This window comes from Ornithorhynchus anatinus, chromosome 1 (assembly GCF_004115215.2).
Source record: "Ornithorhynchus anatinus isolate Pmale09 chromosome 1, mOrnAna1.pri.v4, whole genome shotgun sequence".
NCBI lineage: Eukaryota > Metazoa > Chordata > Mammalia > Monotremata > Ornithorhynchidae > Ornithorhynchus > Ornithorhynchus anatinus.
In genome coordinates, this window is record NC_041728.1 from 100,446,980 (window position 1) to 100,459,708 (window position 12,729).

Genomic DNA, 12,729 nt, shown 5'->3' on the forward strand with positions numbered 1-12,729 from the left:
GATCACCCTGTATCCCCCCAGCGCTCGGAACAGTGCTTTGCACATAGTAAGCGCTTAACAAATGGCATCATTATTATTAAATACAGGGGAAAAGGGGGTGGAAAACCAAACCTTCTGTCTCCTGTGGCCCCAGTTGTGCCTCAAGTTGAGAGGAGACGGGCCTGGAGATGGAAACCTGGGGCTCGACTCCCTCTTGTGGCTTCGGCTACGCAATCTTTGCGGCGACTCTCCGGTCAGCAACAACACGTTACAAACCCGGGCGCTCGGTGGTTCACCCAGAGGAGCGGCGAGGCCCGGGGGACTGGCTTCGCGTGGTCAGCAGGGGCGGCGATCACCTCGAGGCACATCATCCTCGGTCAGATTCCGCAAGTTCCACAGCACTTCTGCCCAAATCTGGGCACTTCTGCCCACGTCTGCCATTTATTTATATATATTAATGTCTGTCTCCCTGCTAGACTGTAAGCTCGCTGTGGGCAGGGAATGTGTCGTCGTTATATTGTACTCTCTCAAGCGCTTCGTACAGTGCTCTGCACACTGTAAGCGCTCAGTGAAGACGACTGAATGACTGCCAGGTGGACTAGTGGAAAGAGCACGAGACTGGGAGTCAGGGGAACGGGGTTCTAATCCCAGTTCCGTCACTTGCCTGCCCTGTGGCCTTGGGCCAGTCATTCATTCGTTCAATAGTATTTATTGAGCGCTTACTATGTGCAGAGCGCTGCACTAGGCGCTTGGAATGGACAAATCGGCAACAGATAGAGACGGTCCCTGCCCACTGACGGGATCACGGTCTAATCGGGGGAGACGGACGGACGGACAAAAACAATAGCAATAAATAGAATCGAGGGGATGGACATCTCATTAAAACAATAGCAATAAATAGAATCAAGGTGATGGACATCTCGTTAACAAAATAAATAGGGTGATAAAAATAAATACAATTGAGCGGACGAGCACAGTGCTGAGGGGAGGGGAAGGGAGAGGGGGAGGAGCAGAGGGAAAGCGGGGGAAGTCGACACTTCTCTGGGCCTCAGTTCCCTCATCCGCAAAATGGGGATTCAACACCTGTTCTCCCTCTTAGATGTGAGTCCCATGTGGGATCCGATTAGCTTGTACCTACCCCAGAGTTTAGTACAGTGCTTGGCACATAGTGAGGGCCTAATAAACACTATTATTATTTTATTATGGCTTCCTGGCACTGAGACTATGCTTATAGCCAACCCAGCTCTCCTGGTGGGAGGCAGAGATGTGAAGAGAAAGGAAAAGAGCACAATATCTATACAGCTGTTGTTCGGTGAACTGAAAAGGGTCTCACACACACCCTAAAGAACCACTGGAAGTCGTAGTGAAATCCAGTCTCCAACAGTGTGACGTAGCAGGGGACGTTGGGCGACCACCACAGCTGACAGACTATCCTGATGAGCGGCAATCTGAAGAGGGGTCGCCAGAAGCATCGTGGCTCAGTCGAAAGATCCCGGGCTTGGGAGTCAGAGGTCATGGGTTTGAATCCCGACTCTGCCACTCGTCAGCTGTGTGGCTGTGGGCGAGTCACTTCACTTCTCTGGGCCTCAGTTATCTCATCTGTAAAATGGGGATTAACTGTGAGCTTCACGTGGGACGACCTGATGACCCTGTATCTCCCCCGGCGCTTAGAACAGTGCTCGGCACATAGTGAGCGCTTAACAAATGCCAACGTTATTATTATTATTCTCCTGCAACAAAGGCTTCCTGAAATACAAAGAAGCCCCGGATACTGGATCTGGATACTAAGATACTAGACAGGTCCTGCATTTGGAAAACCCATCAGTCAGTCAACTGTATTTATTGAGTGCTGACAGTGTGCAGAGCACCGTTCTAAGGGCTGGGGAGAGCACAGTTCAATGGAGGTGGGTAGACTAGATCCCTGCCTACAAGGAGTTTACAGTCTAGTGGAAGGGAGGGTTGGCTTCGCGGAGTCGTCTCAGCCACGCTCATTTACGGATATAGCACTTATCTCTGAAACCAGGGACAACTGGGAATTACCTCTAGGTGGGTGGGTGTACACACGCCCCCCACATAATCATCCACACTTTCCCTCTCATGAGTGAGGACAACCACCGCTGGATTAAAAGGCTGCATTAACTTCAAACTGAGCCTTTTGTAAGTCTAAAAAAATATTAACTGTCACCTAGTTATAACCTGTTAACATTTCTGCTAATTCTGCTGTGCTCTCCCAAGTGCTTAGTAATAATCTTGGTATTTGTTAAGCGCTTACTATGTGCCGAGCACTGTTCTAAGCGCTGGGGGAGATACAGGGTCATCAGGTCGTCCCACGTGAGGCTCACGGTTAATCCCCATTTGACAGATGAGGGAACTGAGGCCCAGAGAAGTGAAGTGACTTGCCCTCAGTCACACAGCTGACGAGTGGCAGAGCCGGGAGTCGAACCCATGATCTCTGACTCGGAAGCCCGGGCTCTTTCCACTGAGCCACGCTGCTTCCCCCTGCACATAATAAGCGCTCGATACCATTGATTATTTATCTCTTACCTGTTAATTTTAATCCTTTATAAGGGAGAATATCTTAGCCTTGCCACGGAGGGCAACAAGTTGGCTTTTTAGATGCTGAATGAAAACTAAATAAATCTTTGTGGAAGCCCAAGCAGCCGCTTTTTCGAATTAGAAGGTATTGATGTGTCACGTGGCCCCTTTTCTATGGAACGGCCAAACAAAGCTAAATGGTTTTCAGTGGCTTTAGGCTAAAATAAAAGCATCAAAAGGAAGGATAGGCTGAAGAATGAGGCGGTAGGGTAGCAGAATCCTTTGAAGCTTTAAAAAGGTTATCTATTTTGAACAAAAGAACAAATAACACATCTTTCCCAATAAAAATGAAAAACTACTGCAGCCTGATGGAAAGCTCTTCACAGTGCCCATACAATAGCACTGCATAATGTGAGCAATAAAAACCTCATTCAGTTGCCAGACCAACTGAAACAACGCAATATAATCGGGATGCACCATATGGCCGAACTTCTATTATTAGAAAGCGTAAAAATCCTAATTTAACGTCCTACGGACGGAATTTGCAATAGCTCACTGATCTGAAGGAGAGCCAACTTTGATTCTTCCCTGTGCCATTTCTGTCCATTTTCAGGTATCTGAATTATAGATATTGATACGCTGTCATAGGGACCGTGAGGACGCTGTGGGCGGGGAACGTGTCTGCTGTTAGATTGTACCCTTCCTAGAGCTTAGTATTCATTCAATAGTATTTATTGAGCGCTTACTATGTGCAGAGCACTGTACTAAGCGCTTGGAATGTATAATTCGGCAACAGAGAGAGAGACCATCCCTGCCCAATGACGGGCTCACAGTCTCATCGACAATCAGTACAGTGCTCTGCACTCAGAAGCGCTCAATAAATATCACTGATGATAGAAACCATTTTAAAAATCCATGTAAATTGTCCTATTTACTTATTAAAATCACAAACGGTGATTTATTTGAATAGCGTTCAACTGCAAAAAATAAGATGCACAGATGACATTAGTCTAGGCTTATTAGGCAATTAGTATTTTTGATTCCGATAGATCAAAATCAAGTGAAGCCGCTTCTCCAGTCTACATCTCCCTCAGCCGCCTGGCTCATTTTTCTAAAACGGCATTCGGAAATGAGTCTCTCCGCTCCTCAGAAAACTCCAATAATTCCCCAGTCCTCCTCACATTACGCTATTGGCTTCAGGCAACTCTTATCAGCTCAGCCCCTCTTACCTACCCCCCTCTCTTCTACTACGCTCCAGCTCACACCCCCCATTCATTCAATCGGATTTATTGAGCGCTCACTATGCGCGGAGCACCGTACCAAGCGCTTATTCGGGCCGCTTTTTATATTTTCAGATCATCCGTCCGCTCGTTCCTTTCAGATACCCGCGAACACGCACGAGCTTGAGGCAGCTCGTTGGTTCGGTGGGGAAGAGCCGACCGCAGCCCCGGGAAGGAAGCCCCCCAACAATGCTACCCAGAGGTGGCCTCCTCTGGGTGCCCCCCAAAACGGCTATCGCCCACCGGCTGATTTGTGAGTGGGTGCGGAAGCAGCACGCCTCCTCCACTGCTGCTTAAGTCAACCACATGGGTCTCTCCTAGGCATCCCTGGAAAAGTGGCGGGGAGAGAGAGAGTGGCAGGAAGAGGGCCGGGACACCACCTCTCCCCCGAATGGTCCAGAACGATCCAATTTAGCAGGGAAGAAAAATAGAGCCCCCCGCCTTCCTCCCCCACGCCCCCCGCACCTCCCCTGAGACCTCTCAGCCAGGAGAGATGGAGAGCACGGGCTATCGTCCCACACTAACCTCACCGTGCCTTGTTCCCAAATCCACCGGCCTCTGGTTTGGACTCTCCCTTCCGATACGCCATATCTCAACTCTCCCCATATTCATAGCCTTTAATAATAATAACGTCGGTATTTGTTAAGTACTTACTATGTGCCGAGCACTGTTCTAAGCGCTGGGGGAGATACGGGGTCATCAGGTTGTCCCACCTGAGGCTCACAGCTAATCCTCATTTTACAGATGAGGGAACTGAGGCACAGAGAAGTTGAGTGACTCGCCCACAGTCACCCAGCTGACAAGCGGCAGAGCCGGCATTGGAACTCATGACCTCTGACTCCCAAGCCCGTGCTCTTTCCACTGAGCCACGCTGCTTCTCTAGGCAGCCTTTCTGAGCCCACCTCCTCCAAGAAGCTCTCTTTCCCCAATGAATTTTTCCTCTTCCCGGTTACAGCCTCCCAACCGTCACCTTAACACTTTTACACTTACAATCTCCCACCGTCCTTGATCGATTTACGTCCCCTACTATTGAAGCTCGCCTTCCAATTTGTACATTATTTATATGTCTCAATGGTCATGGGTTCGAATCCCAGCTTTGCCACTTGTCAGCTGGGTGACTGTGGGCAAGTCACTTCACTTCTCTGGGCCTCAGTTCCCTCATCTGGAAAATGGGGATTAAGACTGTGAGCCTCACGTGGGACGACCTGATTACCCCATATCTCCCCCAGCACTTGGAACAGTGCTCTGCACATAGTAAGCGCTTAACAAACACCAACATTATTATGTCTTTCTCCCCAGTTAGACTGTACAGTAAGCGCTCAATAAACACGACTGAATGAACGAATGAATTGTGAACAGGGATCACGTCTCCTATACCTACTGAACTCTCCCATGCGCTTAATATAGCTCTCTGCAATCGGTCAGTGTCTGATAAATTCCACCGATTATTGAGAGAATCACAGTGGCTAACTGGACATTTAAAGGGTGTTTTATCACTAATTTACCAAAGGAACGAGGGGAAGCGTCCTTACCTTCTAATCTGGCAATATGAAACTAAAAATGCTTTCAAAATGTAAAACGCTCCTTATTGATCCCTTGTGCGAATGCTGCCTCTATCTGCATAAAATGATTTCAACTTAATATAGCAATGAAATTTGCATTGTAGCAGAACTCGTGCTTCCTTTGGTGATTATGTAAAACCCGTGAGTTGAACATTTCTCCATCGGTCTGAAGAGCAGGCAAAGCCAATTTAATAAACATCATTAAATTTATTCTCTCTCACATGCCCAGATTCTTAGGAAAAATATTGAGTGCTGTAAGTGAACAGTACATACATGTGTACACTCAACTCCCTGAAACTGAAATGATCAACTACTATAATTCATGGGACAACAAATCGCATGTGCATTGAATTCCTAGAAGAAACCGGCTTTCTGGAAAATGTTAAATGTTCAGTTCCAAATCTTCCAGTTCCTGGAGGAGGGCTGCCTCTTTCTGAATTTTCTCCACCTAGAAAAATTGCAAAACCCCATGATTATTCAATGCAGGAATATGGGATGTGGGGAGCAGAGGGGTGGGGGGACAGTGGCATGGGAGGAGTCACACTATCGTATCTGTGCTCCAGTGGCGAAGAATACAATTTATGACATCTATCAAAAAACTACCTTTTATTCAGATAAAAAATAAGCAAATCAAAGGCAGCAGTCTTTTTGTTTTTTTTACACACTCTGCAGATTACTAGGCATTTTGGAATTTGCTGCTTAAGCCTAAGTTCCACTTTTGAATCCCCGCTTATATTTATCTTTCAAGTCCACGCCCACTTTGGCAGGGGGAGCGGATTAATACACAGCTCCTTTTAACACATGAATCAGAATGATTTCTGAAAAGTGATCGGAAAAGGTCTCGAATAAACTCAGTAGATGGAATACCTGGTTTTTCTCTAGCTGTTTTCCAGTGGCCGCCTGTTCTTTCAGCTGCTCAATCGCTTTCAGTTTCTGCGAGGATCAGAAAAATTGAGAGTGGGTGAAGAAGAACGATTTTTGTCCACTAGCACCACTGGATTTAAACCACGATGGGAAATTTTTAATTATTCTGACTTTGCCCTTTAATTTCGTTTTAGAAGTTTCTGAGTGAGCGAAGAACTGGGTCTCTTGCTTTGCTGCCCGAATGGGGAGAGTAAGGAGAAGGTTCGGTAAAATCTCTCAACAGTTTCTCCCGACGGATTATTCTCCTCTCGATGAATTTGGAAAAAGGCACGTTGGCTGAAATCCCGCCCAAGGGTCATGGAAGAGTAGGGCTCTTCAGTTAGAGCCGCCGAGGGGGGCTAATCCACCGTGAGGCTGCACGTGTCCTCGAGGGGAACGGGACCGCGAGCTACCTGTCCGGCTTGAAAACGAAGCTCAAACCCAGAGAGTGCCGCATCGACTGGGTCACCTTCATTCATTCATTCAATGGTATTTATTGAGCGCTTACTATGTGCAGGGCACTGTACTAAGCGCTTGGAATATACAAATCGGCAACAGATAGAGACGGACGCCGCCCTCTGACGGGCTTACGGTCTAATTGGGGGAGACGGACAGGCAAGAGCAACAGCAATAAATAGAACCTTCCAAAACAAAGGACGGCGGCCTACGTCGGGGAAGAGACGCAGAACCAGCGTCCATCGGATCAACTAAAACCCACTGTGAAGGCCGGGAGAAGAATGCAAAGCAGCCCAGTGGCCTAGGGGATAGAGCACGGGCCTGGGAGTCAGAAGGACCTGGGTTCTAATCCCGGCTCAGCCACTTGGCTGCGGTGTGACTGTGGGCAAGTCACTTCATTTCTCTGGGCCTCATTTAGCGGGGATTAAGACTGTGAGCCCCACGTGTCCAACCTGATCAGCCTGCATCCACCCCATTGCTTAGTACAGTGCCAGTTACACGGTAATCGCTTAAATACCATAAATACATAGAAAACAATAATAAATGAACTGGAATATCTGCTTTGACTCCTAATAATAACTGTGATACCCGTCAACGCTTACTATGTGCCAGGCACCGTATCAGGGTGGATACAAGCCTCGGGCACAGTCCCCGTCTCACATGGAGCTCGCGGTCTCCATTCCCGTTTTACAGATGAGGTAACTAAGGCCCAGAGAAGTGAAGCGACTTGCCCAAGGTCACACAGCAGACGAGTGGCGGAGCCGGGATCGGAACCCACGCCCTTCTGACTCCCGGGCCCGGGCTCTATCCACTAGGCCGTGCCGCTTCCCTGATCTCAGCTGGGACAAGCCTGCTGCAATATACTTAGACTGTGAGTCCCATGTGGGACCCTATGATCTTGTCTCTACCCCAGGGCTTAGCAGAGTGCTTGGCACCCAGTAAGTGCTTAACAAATGCTACAGATTGTTATTATTTAGGGAGAAAAGCTTTTCCTTCGGCTTCAGCACCATAAACCTTACTCTGTGCGGGGATGATCACTTCATTCACCTGGTTGGACTGGGGAGGGGAGAGGGGACATCCGATGGCTAAAGAAATTGCTCGGAAGATCTACGAGGGAGCTAACTGACGGAGCTCTTTGCACAACTCCGAGCATTTCCTCAGGCAATCACCTCCTTCGGGCTGGTGGCTCTCCCAGTGCAGCGGGGAGAAGTTGGACGGAGTGGAGGGACGAGGGAGTGAGCAACGCGAGAGGGAAGGCCTAGGAGGCAGCTGAATTTCAAGAAGAGCCACACTGCCTTCCCCGGCTTGTTTAAAACTTCAGATTTCAGGGCCTTCCAACAGCTCTCTCCCTGCCATTTATCCACGATCCTCCCACGCTACACCCCGGTTCCCAAGCTTCCCGCCATCTATCCGCTATCCTCCTACACGACACCCCAGGTCCCAAACTTCACTCCTCTCCAGTTAGCCTGCACTATACCGGCGTGGCTCGGTGGAAAGAGGCCGGGCTTGGGAGCCGGAGGTCATGGGTTCGACTCCCGGCTCTGCCACTTGGCAGCTGTGTGACTGTGGGCGAGTCGCTTCACTTTTCTGTGCCTCAGTTCCCTCATCTGTAAACTGGGGATTAATTGTGAGCCTCAAGTGGGGCGACCTGATGACCCCGTATCTGCCCCAGCGCTTAGAACAGTGCTCTGCACATAGTAAGCGCTTAACAAACACCAACATCATTATTTCCCATTTTTCCCTACTATCCAACTCTGGCTCATGGACTCTCTCCCGCTTTGAACCTGACAGATGACTGCTCTCCCCATCTTCAAAGCCCTTCTGAAATCACACCTCTTCCAAGAGTCCTTCTCCGATTCATTTTTTTTCTGTGGGTCACAGCTCCCTTCGTCCTCGGAGCTGCTGCGTCAGCACCCCTTAGCCTATTTCCCTTTTAGAGACTTCCACTCCTAACACCTCTACACATATCAATTTACAGAGCCAATTTACGTACTTATTCATCTACATATCCGTTTTTCCTTCTTAGTACTTATATATCTACAACTCCATTTTTTCCTTCTTCTCTCTGGAACTGATTTTGTTTCGGTCTTCCCCGCTAGAATTAGATTAGATTAGACCGTAAGCCCGTCAAAGGGCAGGGACCGTCTCTATCTGTTACCGATTTGTCCATTCCAAGCGCTTAGTCCAGTGCTCTGCACATAGTAAGCGCTCAATAAATACTACTGAATGAATAGAATATAAGGTCCTTGAGGAAAAGGAGTTCATTTTCTTTACCTACTGGTTAGTCCCAAGCACTTAGTACAGTGTTCTGCGCACGGAAGGCACTCATTAAATAAATAAAAAAATGATGGCATTTGTTAAGCGCTTACGATGTGCAAAGCACTGTTCTAAGCGCTGGAGAGGATACAAGGTGATCAGGTTGTCCCACGTGGGGCTCACAGTCTTAATCCCCATTTGACGGATGAGAACTGAGGCCCAGAGAAGTTCAGTGATTTGCCCAAAGTCACCCAGCTGACAAGTGGCCGAGCCAGGATTTGAACCCAAGACCTCTGACTCCCAAGCCCGTGCTCTTCCCACTGAGCCACGCCGCTGGGATCCCTGCCCTGACCTCTCCTGCAACAATAGACGATACAATGCCTGGAGGCCAATCATCTGTCACCGGTCCTTCAAAAATATAATAATTATAATGTCGGTATTTGTTTAGCGCTTACTACGTGCTAAACAGGGTTCTAAGCGCTGGGGTAGATACGGGGTCATCAGGTTGTCCCACGTGGCGCTCGCAGTCTTCATCCCCATTTTCCAGATGAGGAAACTGAGGCACAGCAACGTGAAGCGGCTTCCCCAAGGTCACACAGCAGACAAGTATCGGAGCCGGGATTAGAACCCACGCCCTCTGATTCCCAAGCCCGTGGTCGTGCCACTAAGCCACGCTGCTTCTCTACGCGATATCTAAGTAATGTTAAACGATATCTAATGATGGCACGATCGCTATCATTCTTTCTGTTCCTAAGGCTCCCCGCCAGCAACCTCTGACCACTAGATTGAGAAAAGCAGCATTTGCCTGCCTGCAGGCCAAATACACCTCGTTCACTCGCACACGCGGTCTCTGCTCCTTAACTCTTTAACTTGAAAAGAAGCAGAGGAGAGGCAGCGGCTGCGATGAACATCCAGGGAGTTGGCCGGGTCCTTGAGCTTTTCCGACAGGCTTCAGTTCTTCGCTGCCTGGGAAACGGCAGAGAGCGGCCACTGCATCAGACGTAAGGTCGGACGCCAACTCCACGGCACCTCCCGCTCTCTAAACAGAGAAGTGACCGTCACGTGCTCCTGGGGTCTTCCTTGTTTTTAACGCACTACTCTAGGCCAGGCACTGCCATCGGCGCCGGGGGAGGCGCGGGCTCCTCGGGTTGGTCACCGTTCCCACTTTACGGATGAGGTAAGGGACACACAGAAGTGAAGTGACTTGCCCAAGGTGACTGAGCAGACGAAGGGCAGAGCCGGGATTAGAACCCAGGTCGTTGTGACTCCCAGCCCCACGCTCTCTCCGCTAGGCCACGCCGTTCCCTTGACGTAGGCCTCTCACCTTTCTCAAGTTCTTGATTTTCTTGTCTACCTCCGGGTCGCCGGATGTGGGCAGGGGTGCGGCGCTGCGGGGGGCGCTCTGTGGGGCGGGGCCAGCGGCCAGATCTTCGCCCCCGTCATTTCTTGCTTCCTAGAAGAAAGGACGTATCAATGCCATTCCTAAACGGAGGCGAGATGGGAAGCGGCTCCACTAACACGACAGATGCAGAAAGCTAAGTGTGACGGACGCTACGGAGGCTAGGCGGTGGGTTTGGGGGGTCCCGTGGCTGACGGGGTAATAATAATGTTGGTACCCGTTAAGCGCTCACTATGTGCAGAGCACTGTTCTAAGCGCTGGGGGAGATACAGGGTCATCAGGTCGTCCCACGGGAGGCGCACGGTCTTAATCCCCATTTTACAGATGAGGGAACTGAGGTCCTCAGAAGTGAAGTGACTTGCCCACAGTCACACCGCTGCCAAGTGGCAGAGCCGGGATTCGAACCCATGTCCTCTGACTCCAAAGCCCGGGCTCCTTCCACTGAGCCACGCTGCGGTACGGGGAATTCTGGCAGGAGCAGGAGAGTGGGGTGGAGCGGGCAATTACCGGCAGCAGCACAGAAGGCACGTGCCAGGAGCCCCACGATAGGGATTAGGGTTTCGGGCAGTTACAAGGGACGACGGGACTAGGGCGAAGCACAGTTCATCCCATCGCCACCAGGAAAACTGGGGAGATTGGCAATCCCGAAGGATCAGGGAAACATTTCCCACAGCACCAGCCCAAGAAGGTCCCACTAACGGAATCCAGCCGGGACCCTTTGGAAGAACCGCACAGACTCCCAACCAGGAGGCTCCCTGACATATGGAGATGCCCCTCAGGATCTGGGGTAGATACGAGGTCATCAGGTGGTCCCACGTGGGGTTCACTGTCTAAATCCCCGTTTTACAGAAGAGGTAAGTGAGGCGCAGAGAAGTGACCTGCCCAAGGTCGCACGGCAGACGAGTGACGGAGCCGAGGTTAGGACCCCCAGCCTCTGACTCCCGAGCCCGGGTTCTTGCTTGTCATCAGTGAGGGGCAATAAAGAAGGAATGCACACTTACGAATCCCCATATTTCAACATGCCCCTAGAAAGGTTGAGGTTACAACAGTCCAGGACACGGACTAAAGCCAAGGTGAAAAGGGAACTCGCTAACGCGGCAGCAAAGGCTGGTCCCCGGGGCCAGGGAGAGAGGAGTTTTGCAAAAAAGGACGACCCGCCGAAAACACCTAGTCGGAGGGAAAAATTCCCGAGAGCTCCAAAGTGTCAGAAAGTTGATGGGCATCGTCCGTGTGGCTGTTTTCCAAAAAAAACCCTCCCCCCCCAAAAGACCCCAAACCACTAGCTTAAATGAGGCTCTTGTGAGCTGGAGCAGGAAGCCACAAATGGGCTCTTGGAAATCCTCATGTCGGGGAAATTCCAACTGATTCCGTAGCCAGCCGAGGACTCCGAAGGCCTTTCCTTGCCCGGTACCAATTTTGGACTGCTGGCCTGACTTCTTTTTCTCTTTTTTTAATGGTATCTGTTAAGCGCTTACATGTACCAGGCACTGTACTAAACGCTGGTGTATACATATATATATATATATACACTCAAGGTAACGGGGTTGGACACGGTCCCTGTACCACATGGGGCTCACAGTCTTAAATCCCATTCTACTGATGGGGGAACTGAGGCACAGAGAAGTGAAGTGACTTGTCCAAGGTCACCCAGCAGACAAGTGGCGGAGCCGAGATTAGAACCCAGGACCTTCCGACTCCCAGGCCCATGCTCTTTCCACTTCGCATGCCGCTTTATTAGGCGTGACTCTGGGCGGGGGGCAGATAAAGAACTCCTCTTCCAAGCATCCTTTTGGAGACAGAATTCTTGGATGGATGAAACCACTGCGGTGGCTCATGGTTTTCACATTCTAATAATGGTGGTATCTAAGTGCTTACTATGTGCAGAGCACTGCTCTAGGCGTCGGGGGGATACAAGGTGATCAGGTTGATCCACGTGGGGCTCACGGTTTCAATCCCCATTTTACAGATGAGGTAACAGACCCAGAGAAGTGAAGTGACTTGCCCCAAGTCACACAGCTGATAAGAGGCAGAGCTGGGATTAGAACCCATGACCTCCGACTCCCAAGCCCGGGCTCTTTCCACTGAGCCACGCTGCTTCTCTGGGGTGACACGTATTCCGCGACCCCTGCTGACAACTGGAACACAACCTCTCAGGTAATATTCACGACCAATACGGTCAACTTAATCGACCCGGTGATGACAAGGACGCCACCCTTGTCAGGTGGGCCCTAAAATGGCTCTGACCGGTAACCCGGGCCGGTCATCACCTTACCGGACTGGGCCGTCCTGCCGTTTTTCCTGAACACATGGAAATGTGGTTGTTTATGGGTCTCAGCCCCGCTCTGTTACTCACATTTCT

The 12,729-nt window shown here is 50.1% G+C and overlaps 1 protein-coding gene across 2 annotated transcripts in view; it reads right to left on the bottom strand.

Annotated features, from left to right (window-relative positions):
* Positions 1-5,543: 5,543 nt before the first annotated feature.
* The window catches only part of EIF2A (eukaryotic translation initiation factor 2A), a 48,192-nt gene continuing 41,006 nt past the window's right edge, over positions 5,544-12,729 (bottom strand). For both annotated transcript variants that reach the window (XM_029070697.1, XM_029070709.1), the window contains exons 12-14: positions 10,296-10,424; positions 6,224-6,289; positions 5,544-5,804 (exon numbers count right to left, since the gene is read on the bottom strand). In XM_029070697.1, the coding sequence (XP_028926530.1) occupies positions 5,739-5,804; positions 6,224-6,289; positions 10,296-10,424 (261 nt within the window). In that variant the 3' untranslated portion in view covers positions 5,544-5,738. The remainder of the gene's footprint in view (positions 5,805-6,223; positions 6,290-10,295; positions 10,425-12,729) is intronic.